The sequence below is a fragment of the Poecilia reticulata genome, linkage group LG3 (genome assembly GCF_000633615.1).
Source record: "Poecilia reticulata strain Guanapo linkage group LG3, Guppy_female_1.0+MT, whole genome shotgun sequence".
In the NCBI taxonomy this organism is placed as follows: domain Eukaryota; kingdom Metazoa; phylum Chordata; class Actinopteri; order Cyprinodontiformes; family Poeciliidae; genus Poecilia; species Poecilia reticulata.
The window spans coordinates 9,309,416-9,323,151 of record NC_024333.1 but is presented as its reverse complement, the minus strand read 5'-3'; the positions used below and the strand labels follow the sequence as shown (position 1 = coordinate 9,323,151).

Below are 13,736 nucleotides of genomic sequence, written 5' to 3'. Positions count from 1 at the left end.
GTATTTACATTTAATAGTCTCTCGGCGTTACTGTGATTGCAGGATCGGCTGCTTCAGCCACAGCTTGCTGCTTCCAGAGAAGATGGGCGTCTGCCTCTCCATGTGGAACCGCACCAGGTGACCGACGCTCTGGAACACCTGGTCCCGTGTTCGCACCTGATTACACAAAAACAGATGAACACTAAGAAAACATCGACACCGCCTCCAAAAATTATTTATTCCGCTTGAAGTATTCATAGCGCTTGAAAAGAAGATTCTCTGTTTCATTTTAGTCTAGAGACCATCCTAAAACATAAATATGTCGTCATCTAAACTAAGTATTCCTACAGCATGATGCTGCCCCCACTATGTTCCACCATGGGGATTGCTTTGTTTAGGGCAGGGATGTCAAACTCATTTTCATTTCGGGCCACACAGAGGTTATGAATGTCCTCAAAGGGCCTGCTGTGTCAGAATGTATTAAAAATAGCCTGTTAAACTGTGAAAATATTAAAGCTATTCTTAAAATTAAACAGTTGAACATATATCTTCACATTAATTCCATTTGGCACTATACAAACTGAATTGATTTGACTGATAAAATAACAATTGTTATCTCGAAGGGTTTTTAATGAGGCCGTCTAGAGTCTTGAGGGCCGTATAAATAACTATGGCGGTCTGGATTTGGCCCACGGTCCTTTAGTTTGACACATGTAGTCTAGTGTGCAGTATTAGGTTTCTGCCACAAACAGCAGTAAAAAATAGACTTTAAGCAGGACTTCCTATCGTTTTCTTTCCACAATCCGTCAATCTCATCAGTTATGCTGGAAGTCTGGAGTGTGCAACCAAAACCTGCCCTGTCATCAGATTGTCCCACCTGAGCGGTCTCTTCTTGTAGCTGCAGCTCCTCCAGATACGACATGACGCTCTTAGCTTCCTTTCTGATTAATGCTCTCCTTGCTAAGCTAAGTTCGTCAGGTTGACTTTTTAGGTTTGCAACTACATATTGCCTTCCTTTTATTTATGCCTTACCTTGTGTTGCACTGTCACTTAAAATCCAAATAAAATGCAAAGAAGTTTATGTCTTTTTCGTGTCAAAATGAGTTCGAATTAAAGAGGTAGGGCAGCAGCACACTACCTGGCCGTGTGAATCCACCAGCAGTATATGTCGCACAGTGGCGCCCTCCATCCCACTGAGGACGTATTGACCGGAGGCCGAGCTGCTTTCTCTGACCAGGAAGTCCCCGCTGCAAGTGAGGAGAGACTCTGCCTGTTCTCTGTCCAGCCTGGAAACGAGGGACACGAAGACTCTGTGAAATCATGAATAAAAAAAACTACCACAAAAAAACTGAAACCTGAAAATCTGCTGGCATGATGATTCTCCCCACCTGCCGTGGAACCAGTCTTCCTGGTAAACTAAGCTCTGGACAGGGGAGCCAAAGAGGGGAGACTGTTGTTCTCCACTGTCATCACACTGCACAGAGTCTGGTGGAGACAAAACCAAGAGGAAATAGAGAAGAAAAAAAAGAGAGAAATTTCATTGGTGCGCAGTACATTCATACAAGATTTTCAGGATATTACCAGCTGCATTACACACGTTTCAACTTGCACAAAAATCTTCATGTAAAGGAGCTGAAGCTCCTGCGTGGGATTCAAAATAGTGTTTTACCTAAAGCCAATAATGTCTATGTTTTGATGGCCTCATTTTAACGCAGTGAAGTAAGTAGATTCAACACAGAGAAAAACATATTTCACCCAGAAGGGCTAACCCAAACAATCGCCCGAAGAATAAAAATTAGTCATTAAAATGTAAATACACCAAAGTTGAATATATATCCTGTTTAAGAAGCACAATCATACCATTCTATGACAAAAGTTTAGTATTAGCAGCTGGCGTGAACATATTGGTTCCTGTTGTGACTAAGTTTGGACTTTTAATCAACTCACACTGGCCTGGGCTTCCCTGTTAAATCTCAAGTGTGCGCTCACTTACACACAGCGGCTGTATAAACAGTGAGTTATTTCAAGTTGTGAATGAATAATCCTATAAAACTCTCACTGTCACTATTCTAAAAAAATAAATAATCTGAAATAAATGCTATACTGTAGTAAAATTATGAAAAAATATATTTTAAGATACACAGCAGATTGCACCTTAACATATTAAACAGGCAGTTTAAATAGATCAGTCACCAACTGATGTCCACCTATTACTGTTAGTCAAACTCTACCTTTGACTTGAATTATTTGCTCCTTGAGTGTCTAAGAATAAGATTATTGAGTGTGAAGCAAAATGTTGAAAAAGTGTTTGGAGACTTCTCTATGCGTCAGTCCCGTGTAAACCTACAACACCGGTTCACAGGACGGCGCTGTCTCTCCTGCAGCCTCAACTCTGACACTGACCTGCAGATGGAGCTGGAGTTTCTTCTCTGATGGAGTAGTTCTCATACAGCGACACCGGCCGAGACAAGCAGACCTGCAACACATGAGTCATGCAAACCAAATGTAACAGATATCTTTGTCACTGTGTGTGGGGGGGTGTGTGTGGGGTGTGTGTGTATGTGTGTGTGTGTGTGTAGGTGTGTGTGTGTGTGTGTGTGTGTGTGTGTGTGTGTGTGTGTGTGTGTGTGTGTGTGTGCGTATGTGGTGGGGGGGTGCTTGTGTAGGTGAGCGTGTGCGCGTGTGTGTGTCCTGTGTGCGCAGCTGTTTGTGAGCGTAACGAGAGCCGTGGCCTGAAGGTTAGAGATGTGAGGTCGTGACAGGAAAGTCGCTGATTCAATTCTCACAGCGATTGTTGGAAGCTACCAACTACTGAGAAAGGCATTTCCTGTTCAGTTGTTCCTCCCCGGTGACCCACAGACAGAGTTACGCTGTACAGGGAAACCCTGAAGTGTCATCCTATAAATGACTGGCTTTAATGAACTAATTCAGAGCAATTAAAAATAGGGAAACATTTCCTGACTTACCGTATGTTTTTCATTCTTAAAGTTTGTTTCTTCAACAATGAAGAGTTTCGGAAGTGATCATGTTTCAAATACTACAATTTATCGCTTAAACTGAAGGACAAAACTTTCTTTCTTTTTTTTTTTTTTTTACTCAACTGCTGAATAAACCAACCTTACGGCTTTCAGCTACATCCTGCAGCTTCCACCGGGGAACTGAGTCACTGAGCTGCTCAATTATACAAGAGATATTTATACAAGATCAATATGCTAAATTACAAATTATCACCATGACGACAAATGTTTTATTTAGTTTTCAATTATTTAGCTAAGTAAAAAAAAAAAAAAAATATATATATATATATATATATATATATATATATATATATATCCTTACTACTAGTTACAGGTTAGTTATAGACTAACAGCATAGGTGGTGTTAGGAGTCAAGTACAGGAGGAAAAAAAGCATCAAACTGAGTCACAAAATGTTAGAAAGAGCAAAATATGACCCAAGACAGTTTTGACTCATGAGTGTCTATGGTAAGATAGTTCAACTGAGCACATAACAGATTTTAAAGCGCTCTTACCTCCTGAATATCAGGTTCCTGTTTCTTCTCCTCCTTTGACGCCTGCTTGCCCTCTTTGCCGCCAACCAGTGGAAAAAGGGTTTTTCCTGTGATGACATTATAGTAGTCCGGCTGCTCGGCGACCTCTTCCTTCTGCTTGGTCTTCTGATCCACCGACGTCTCGTTGGGACTCCGTTTTGGACATATCCTAACCACAGACCTGAATGAAAACCCACATCCGTGATGTTCAGATGTCGCCGTGTCTGACAACACTCTGACTCACTCATAACTTTATAACCTTGGGGAGAGGAGCGTTGATGTCTGGCTGAGAAGCTGCCGGAAGCGCGTCTCAAAGGCCCGCCCGATGGTGCCGATAACTTCACCGGCCCGACCCTGGGGACACTCCATGATGTGGCACTCTACCCGACGATGAAAAGGAGACGCATCATTCCCATAATTCAAATATCTGGAGCTTATTGTGGCCTAAAAAGTGAGCCCTACCTCTCTTATTGATGAAGTCCTTTGCAACGTACGCAATATAGTCTGACATGTCCTGTGAATGCATTTAAAGAGGCTTAATTAGTCATAGATAGAAGCATAATTAGCTCACATTAAAGTCCGACATCGGCAGATGGAGGTAAAGTGTGTAGAGTGAGATTTAAGTTAAAGTTAAGATTTTTGGACCTGACCTGAGTTAGACTGGTGTTGATGAAAATAAAGGAGAAGACGTCAATATTAGTTTTATTGTTAATAGCAGTCAGCCACCAGAACATTTAGCAAAACCCAAAGTTTTCTGGTTTGCAACTACAATTTTTCAAATTCGGCTCTGATGTTATTCCCACGTTATGTGTGTGTGTGTGTACGTTGGTCATGGGATGAACGGTGTGAAATTCACTGGGTCAAGGTGTTTTCCACACTCACTAAGAGACAATACAGTGTTCTACACACACAGGCCACCAGAGCCCCCTAGTGGTCAAATAGGTACATGATGACTTAAACAAAACAGAAGTTCATCAGACTGTTTTAAATGGAGCTACGCTGTGTGAATCTTCATTATCGCAGACTGAGCTGCTGCATAGGATAGCATAGATTAGTTAGTGATGTCGCTATTTACTCAAAGCTGCTCCTCTTCCTACACATTCCTCCGTGTGCATGTGTCTGATCAATCCCTTGTCATTTGTTTTATACTGATTCAAGAGTAGAGTCAGCCAAAAATATTTTCAACAAGGCTGAAACAATTTTAATCCCCTCAGATCATGCTCCAAAGCTGAGTTTTAAGGCACACTTCTGGATTATTTTAGCTAATTAATTTAGCAGAGCTACAATCCTTTCCACAGACACTACCCTCTTGCTTGCTTATTTCTTTGTAAGTTACTCCATTCATCCATCCATCTTCCTTACACCCTTGTCCCTCAGTGGGGTCGGGAGGGTTCCTGGTGCCCATCTCCAGCTAACGTTCCGGGYGAGAGGCGGGGTCACCCTGGACAGGTCACCAGTCTGTCGCAGGGCAACATAGAGACAGACCATTTAACCTAACAGTCATGTTTTTGGACTGTGGGAGGAAACCAGAGTACCCGGAGAAAACCCACGCATGCACAGGGAGAACATGCAAACTCCATGCAGAAAGACCCCAGGCCGGGAATAAAACCCAGAACCTTCTTGCTGCAAGGCAACAGCTTTACCACTGCGCCACTGTGCAACCCCTGTAAGTTACCGACCAGAGATTTATTTTATTTTTTTCTTTCTGGGTTTGTGTCCACAGGTTGCTGCTTCAGGATCATATGATTTGTAGCAGCAGGACAATCAGTTAGGGAGGTAAAAGATCAACAATCTATATATATTTAGACCTCTAGCAACCAAATTTGATCATTAACTTCTTTATAAATGTATAAGAAAAGGGCATTAAAAACATCTATTGTAATAAAAGACCTGACCTAAATGAAATCTCAGGAAGTTCAGTCTTAATCAGCTTTTTTATAGTTGGCATTTCAATAATGAAAATCAACAAGCTGGGTTAAATCATGCTAAGCTTCTAAATCTTTAGTCTTAGCACAACTCGATCTCAGCTAACAGAATGACTTTAATCAGGAAAACATTTTTAATTCAAGCTGTCTGACCTAATTATACATTTTAAAAATAATAGCATAATCAATACAATACATTGTGGTACATTTTTTGCATTGCTATTAACCTGAAAATGTTTGTTCATGTGGAATATTTGAAAACAAAAAACATACTGGGTCTCCTCCTCCGGAAGCAAACGAAATGCCCTGCATGGGATGGTTGACAATCCTCTGTGGAAGAGATGGGAGGGAAACGCAAACAGTTGTGTTAGAAAAAATAAAAAATAAATTATATACTGCTCAAAAAAATAAAGGGAACACTTAAACAACACAATATAACTCCAAGTAAATCAAACTTCTGTGAAATAAAACTGTCCACTTAGGAAGCAACACTGATTGACAACGGGGACCCTCGTCGGGTCAATCAGTGTTGCTTCCTAAGTGGACAGTTTGATTTCACAGAAGTTTGATTTACTTGGAGTTATATTGTGTTGTTTAAGTGTTCCCTTTATTTTTTTGAGCAGTGTATATATCAGGGAGGTTCAACGTGGATTCGGTTGTTACCTGTAAGTTGGAGGCTGTGATCAGAGACAGACTGTCTGTGGACACTGTGAGGATGGCTCTGCTCCCAGAAAATTGCATGTTGGTCTGACCCAAAACAGCAGAAACCCCTTTACACGGAGGCTGATGACGACAAGAATCCCAGTTACTCCACCGATCCGTCACCTGAATGCTCTCCCCGCTTGTTTCCGCCGCACTTACCCTCCTGCTTTTCAGCAAAGATTTCACTGAAGTCCTCTCACACAGTCTGCTAATTGCCTCCCTGCACACAAACGCAGATTTTAAGCACGTACACAGTCGAGCGCACGAGCACAGAGATACCTTTGTAAAGAAGGGATTCGGTGCGTCCTGTGACTTGTGATGCATGTGACAAAAGGAGGAAAAACACATTACAAGCAGCCAGTGTAAGCAGGGTTACATTTGTTCCTGATAGTAGTTTAGACAGATGAAGAACACAAATAAATATTTTTATAGTAGTGTGAAATAAAATCCTACTTTATAAAAAGAAATTAAGAATAAAATATTATATTGCAAATCTTCCACATTTCAGAAGCTAAAATTGCACATGGTTTCAAAACAATTAATTTGTTTTTCTTATTTGTTCTTTTTTATCTACAATTTATATTTTAGGCTAAACAACTCAAACATTTAGTCTTGGTGAAAAAGAGCCCGCCCAGTAAAGATCAAATTAAAGGATTTAACTTAAACTCTACTGAACAAAAACAAAGCCACCAGATAAAGCCAAATTGTTAACATTCAGTGCACCATAAGTTCAAAGTTTATGTCTCTAATCTTTAGATTATTCTTTTTTTAATTAAACTCACAAAAGTGCACCAAAGCTCCTGTTGTTGGTTTGAAAATAAAAAAGGGTTGAAATTCTCAGCTTCATTCCAAACTCTGGTCAATTGATTCATGCATCACTAGTTTCTCATTGTTCTGAAAAACAATGTTCTTCAGAGAAACTATTTTACTGAAGTTAAAGTGATTCGTGATCAAGATAAACTCTAAATATAATAGAAAATAGTTCCAAAATTGCAGCAGTGTGTTAAAAGGAGTAAAAAAATAAGGAAGGAGTTCAAAATCGTTGTAGTGAAACACGCATGCGCTCTGGCGCACACTTATACTACGTTGACAGTTTAACAACTAACTGAATTATTTGCTAACAAATTGGGAACACTGTGCATTAAATAATTTAAAGAATCCAGGGGAAAAAATCTAGTTACATGAGGCATGTACAAGGCCTCTGCACAACGCAAAACTCATCTGAACCCACTTAAGTGGATCAGAGTGATTTCCTAGTTGTCTACCAAATCAAAATTTATCACAGTTTAGTAAAACAGTGTTAAATATTTCACTAAACTGCGGACTGAAGAAGGAACAGAAAGATGCCGGCAATTATTTGCACACAGCTTACCAAAAAAATGTGAAATACCACCAGGCATGTCAGTGGGGGGAGCAGGACTGCACTGCTGCTTTTTTGCAGATGATGTGACCCTGCTGGCTTCATCGGGTCATGACCTCCAGCTTTCTGTGGAGTGGTGAGCAGCTGAGTATGAAGTGGCCAGGATAAGGATCAGTGCCTCCAAAACAGAGGAATCCTGAGCCGGAAAAGGATAGAGATGGAGACATGGTCCACCCCTCAGTGGGGGAGTTCGAGTATCTCAGGGTCTTGTTTGCAAACGAGGACAAAATGCAGCAGGAGATCGACAGGTGGACTGGTGCTGCGTCTGCAGTGAAGCAGGATCCAACAGGATCCATGGCCGACTTGATTTTTTCTTTGTGTGTGTGTGTGTGCGTGTGGGTGTGCGTGTGCGTGCGTGTGTGTGTGTGTGTGTGTGTGTGAAAGCATGTTCCTGTTCCTTAAGTGAAGAGGTTCCTACCAATGTCTTAGGTAAGGACTCTCAGAAGAAAAGTCCTTAGATGTTATTTTATAGGTTAATTTTTCATACAAAATTGAAATCAAGAGTATAAAGAAGGTTACATATAACTGGATTCTTGTTTTACTGCGGCAAAAATGTGTTCCCCGAAGAAGTTACAAAGTTCCAATAGAACTCCCAGATGCTCGGGTCAGAAATGCAAAGGCATAAAAACACACATAACTGTGTAGGCAACGAGGTCGTTTTCCTGGAAGAACATTTCTCCTCCTTGAAAACGGGATTCGTGTAATGGATGTGTTCTCCCTCTCCAGCTCGCTTTTTAATAAGACTATGAGAGATCATTAGGAGGAAATTCATCTAATTGGATTTTCTGGCCCATCACTCAGCAGCGCTGTTGTTAACAGAGGTTGCTGTGTGTTGGTATTCTGCACTAGGATGTCAATATCAAATGTTGATAAGAAAGCCCCGGTTTATGAAACATTATACATTTAATTTAATTTTCCCTCTTTGAAAATAAATAATAAGCTACACATGCCCGCTTTGGCAAATATAACGTCAAGCTTGGAGTGAAAGTGACGTCGCTACTCTTTTTAAACACATGCACAAAATCAGCAAATATATCAATAATGCCTTACATTTGTGCCTAAACGTTTCTCTTTTTATACTTATTTTGGTCTTTAGCTTTCTCCCTTTTTTTTGATAGCATTTAACTTTGCAGGATAAATAACTCAAAGTGTTTATCAATGTGTCTCCAGTCGAACTATATGTTGACTTTGTCTTTCTAAATACTTAATTTGAAGAACTGTTGTTTAATTTTCTTTCAAACTACACAATCTTTATCTCTTTGCTGGATTTGTTTTTAAAGTACACGAGCATTTCATTAACTATTGATTTGAAAAAAAAAAAATCAGACTCTTGAATTTAAATAACCCTAATGTAAAAATGCAGAAAATGTCTGCTGAATTTCCCTGCTTTTCAGCCATTTGAAATCAGACTTTCTGGAATCCTTCAAGCTCTTTTCTCAGAATGATTACTTGTACTTCCCGACCTCACCATGACCTCTTCCTGTCCGTCTATGTGGACAACTCTAAATCACATTACTGACAGAGAAAACATCTTTTCTCCTTTAAGCTTCTCCAAATTCATGGCTGTTGATTATATCGTATTACGTACTTCAAAATCTGCATTATTTGCATTTGCAATTACAGGCCTTTGTCCCGAAATTAATACAAACCACCCAGTTTTTACTTTAAATTTGTACCGCTAAAAAACAAGGGTTAGGGATAGATACGGTCACATTTTTTGATGCTTCTCTTGGCAGAATGGCAGAGCTCCATGAAATTCGTTGGCTTCCTGTCACGGTGCCAGCTTTTAAATGTAGTCAATTTCATTTGCAATAGGTCGGAGCCAGAAGCTAGTCTGCTTAATCCAAACACGTTTTAATGTGTTTGGGATTATTGTCTTGTTGACAAGCTGCAAACACGTGACCCAAATCCTGTCATCCTCAGACAAAAGTAAGTTGTTGAAGAAGTCCAGAAAAAAACCCCGCAGAGGCCACTGAAAGGGTCCAGTCAATCATAAACTGGAAACTTCTGGAACACCTTTGTTCCCATCAGCAAGCAAAACCGAATCATAGATAGAGACCCAAGGAAATACTCTGATTGTTCTCAAGTGGGACAAAATGAAGAAAGCAGCAAGCTGGAGATGCCTTTAAGCTGAAGAGCAGAGTATCCAAAAATTCAAAATAAATGCTCCTACATAAAAAACTGGTTTGCTGAACTGGTAAAGGCCATTGACAGAAACAGATACTGGAAACTCTACTGGAAATGTGTGGAACAATTTAGAGGCAGAGCCTGCTGTCCCACATCCATCCAGAATAATGATGAGTGCAAAGACTTTTGATCAAGGGACAATTAAGCAGATATTAGAAGGAGCTCCTGTAAGCAGCACATCCGGAAAGCTTTCGCAGCACTTCACTTTTTACACACTTTGTTGTCACGGCTCTTATTCCAAATTGTACTAAATTCATTACTTTCTTGAAAACTCACACAAAACTGTGGAAGAAAGTTGTTGAGTGTTTTGAAAATTTACTGAAAATAAAGAAAGAAAGAAAGAAAGAAAGAAAGAAAGAAAGAAAGAAAGAAAGAAAGAAAGAAAGAAAGAAAGAAAGAAAGAAAGAAAGAAAGAAAGAAAGAAAGAAAGAAAGAAAGAAAGAAAGAAAGAAAGAAAGAAAGAAAGAAAGAGAACATTTACGTAAGTGTTCACAATCTTTGCCACGGGTGTGTTATCGTACCGGGTGACTTGCATTCTTGTATCAAAGTCGAGTGTCCTCATGGACTGGACCACTTCCACGCTACCCATATACTTCAAAACACAAGCAAATAAACAAAACACCAGTTACTAAGTAGACAGAAACATGATTGAAAACAGCATTAAGCAGAGCCGCTGTGACTTTCAAGCCCTATAAATGCACTGCATGTCCACAGTGTTATTAAACAGCGGATTTCACAACTTGATAGTAAATACGTGGAGATGATTGTAGAGGCATTGATGCAACCAGGCGACAATTTGCTCACTTTTTGCTGCCCTTCTCCCATTGGTCATGAGTTCGAACAAAACAGGCCCTATAGGCTGGAGCTGGGATGAGTAAATCCATTGATGCGAACCCAGCTCAAATCAATAAGTGTACATGTGGGTGGGGTGAGTGGGCGGAAGTGTGATACGTGTGTGCGTGTGTGTGTGTGTGTGTGTGTGTGTGCGTGTGCGTGTGCGTGTGTGTGTGTGTGTGTGTGTGTGTGCTTGTTTATAGAGGACAGCCAGACAGTCCGTTCTCTTTTCCACTGTCGGTCAGAAGTCCTGCTCCTGATCACCCACGAGAACACACCTCTGTTTATGGGACAGCATGAGCACTGCTAATACCAATCACACACACACAAAAGCAAGCAGAGTTGATCTAGAGAGGAGCAGAGAGCCAGGATGAGTCACTACTGCCTACACAGGAAGCTGTACGTGAGAACTGGAGGGGGCTATGAAAGTGAGCATGATAGTGTGGAAAGAGCAGAATGAGACAAGGGTCTGTGTGCTTCCTTAGTGTCCGATTGTCCAAAAACTGTTGATCCCAATCAACACAGACATCCAGAAAACTCAACCGTGCTTCACACAGAGAATATGTGGTGATGCTTAAACCCAAACACATGGAATGGAAACTCTCCTCAGCATTAGTTGTTGCTAGATTTTGCGTGTGCAGGCATGGAGAGGGGTCAGAAGTGTACCTTCACATGATGATGAACTGCTTTGTTCGATGTCCTCACCACTGCACAGTCGTCTACTGTCTTCAAGCGGCAGAGCCCGTCACTTTGCTGTGAGCATGGGGCGCAGGGGAGGCTGGCCATCCGGTGCAGCGTGATGGGACGCCTCGTGGAGAGGAGAGCTGGGTGAATCAGGTCTCTTCCACCGAGGGAAGAGCTCCAGTCTGCTCTGTCGTCCCGTTTACTGACAGTTCTGATTGTGTTCGCTTGTCCCTTCAGGACTCTCCTCAGGCAGTTGGGACTTTGCAGCTGGATGCTGGCCACACGGGGGATGAAGTTCCTCAGGGTGGATGATCCATGGGGGGATGGAGTCCTGGGGTCAAGCTGAGCAAAATCAGAGTCTAGGCAAAGGTCCCTCTTCGAAGGCAGCAATCTTTCGGGGTGATCCTCCAAAGAGGTCAAGGAGTCGTTGCGCAGTCGGCTGTATTTGGTGCGTTTCAGCATACCTGCAGACGATGGAGGAAAGTGTAAAGATGTGAATGAGCAGAAAATGTCTTCTCATTAAATGTCGTTAAAAGAGACCCACCTGGTAGGAGTCCTGTCTGTGGTTTGAACTTGGGTATGGTTTGCTCTCGCATAATCAGGGCACTGGAGAACTGGAGGAAGGAAGAAAAGAGGGAGCTGACTCAATCCCCCCTCAAAAAATTTTTTTAAAAAAGAAACAAAGTTTTAGTTTTGTATGCCAATCAGCTGCTCTTTACAAATGTATCCCTGTGTTTTTTTTCAGGGGGGATATCATCAGCTCATCAGATGTGATTCCCACCGCACATGACAGCAAATTCAACTCACCCTCACGGGTCTGGGGCTGTCCTGTGTAGATTACAATCCTGTCTGCTCCGCTGCAGTCATGCCGAGTAAAGTCTCAAACCTCCGGACTGAACACTTTCACAGTCAGTTTACCCGGCTTCCAGGGTTTTCTATCTGAGGCATGGAACAACTGAGCAGCTTTTATGAATGAACTCACTTTTTTTTTTTTTTATGAATGAATGAGAGACTGGCTCACTTCCTCTGCCTCTCTCTATGATGCTGCAGATGAATGTATCAATGTACCAGAGGAGAGATTGACAGGCACTGTTGCCCCTCCCTCACCGATAAACTACCATCCAATCACAGACAGGCAGGGTGACTCATGCTCTGCACAAACTCTCTCTCTCTCTCTCTCTCTCTCACACACACACACACATACGCACACACACACCTACAGTTATACACTGAAGCAGAGCCAATAGAGTGCTTTGTACCTCTCTGTTAACATCACTTGGACCTTGGAGATGCTTTTAAAGCGTATTATTAATGCATTACTAGCTTGGCTTCCTCCCCTCAAAATGCTTCCTATCTGATTTCTGAATGAAATGAACTTTTTACCATCTGCTTTGCAGGAACATGCTCGGGTTGACTTGATCTCTGCGATAAAAAAAATAAAAAATACATTTCGTAGTGTATCTAATGAAGGTATTATTCAAATGACCCGCATGAGCGCACAAGCGGAAGGGGATTAAATGAAACATTTGCATTTCCGTGTGATTCAGATCGGAGCGTTAATACCCGGCGCCAGTGTTGAGAGTATTTTACATAGAGAGTTTGCTGCCGATTAAAAAGATTGCCACTGTTCTATTTTTGAACTGTTTTCATGACATTTTACTCGGATCTAAGCAATATGGCGCAGACCTTTACACAAATCATATAAAAACATGCAAACAAGAGATAGAAACACACACACACACACAAAAACATGCAAATCTTTGCATCGTACAGCACGGCATTTAAAAATGTAGCGATAATATAACACACCAAATACCACGGGTTGAAACTGAAAGAACATTATGTGCAAATGTAGAAGCAACGTGTTGAGACACCAGCCAGGAAGTTAATGCTCAGGCGCAAATGGGTCTTCAAGAATAGACAATAGCTCTCAACATACAGTCAGAGATGTTTGATGTGGCCATCAGGCAGGACAGATCATGATGATTTAGACCATTTGTGAGCAGATCTGAGAAGTTGTATGTGAACGAGGCGGCCTACAAACCTGACGGAGTCACACCAGTTCTGAGAGGAGGAATGGGACACAACTCCAACTAAACTACAGACAGAAGCTTGTGGAAGGAAACCCAGAATGTTTGACCAAAGATAATGCTGCCATATGCTGTAGAAATGCATGTAACCATATGATGAAGACATTAAGAAATAAATCTCACACATGTTCTTTCTTCTATTATTCTGGTATTTAGTTAATAGAAATAGTTTGGTAATTCTGCTAACTTTACCTCATTTAGATTAAGACAGGAAGAAAAAAAATGTGTCCTTTAATTCAGTCATTACCACTGCCAATTGTAGTTCATGTTGTTTGTTCTCTATTAGTTTCATTATTTATAGATTTCCAAGTGAGCAAATTTCTCCGCACCACATTTCACATATTACTTACATATTTCTGACACCCA

General features: G+C 41.2%; 1 protein-coding gene across 1 annotated transcript; it reads right to left on the bottom strand.

Annotated features, from left to right (window-relative positions):
* Nucleotides 1-6: 6 nt before the first annotated feature.
* LOC103462081 (SHC-transforming protein 4) lies at nt 7-12,317 on the bottom strand. The gene is made up of 14 exons (XM_008404598.2): nt 12,088-12,317; nt 11,825-11,894; nt 11,263-11,744; nt 10,284-10,354; nt 6,315-6,375; nt 6,117-6,236; nt 5,727-5,783; nt 3,991-4,042; nt 3,788-3,908; nt 3,511-3,709; nt 2,383-2,455; nt 1,368-1,464; nt 1,118-1,265; nt 7-156 (listed from the first exon to the last, which is right to left on the bottom strand). The coding sequence occupies exons 2-14, from the start codon at nt 11,874-11,876 to the stop codon at nt 28-30; spliced, it is 1,662 nt and encodes a 553-aa protein (XP_008402820.1). The 5' UTR covers nt 11,877-11,894; nt 12,088-12,317; the 3' UTR covers nt 7-27.
* Nucleotides 12,318-13,736: the final 1,419 nt, after the last annotated feature.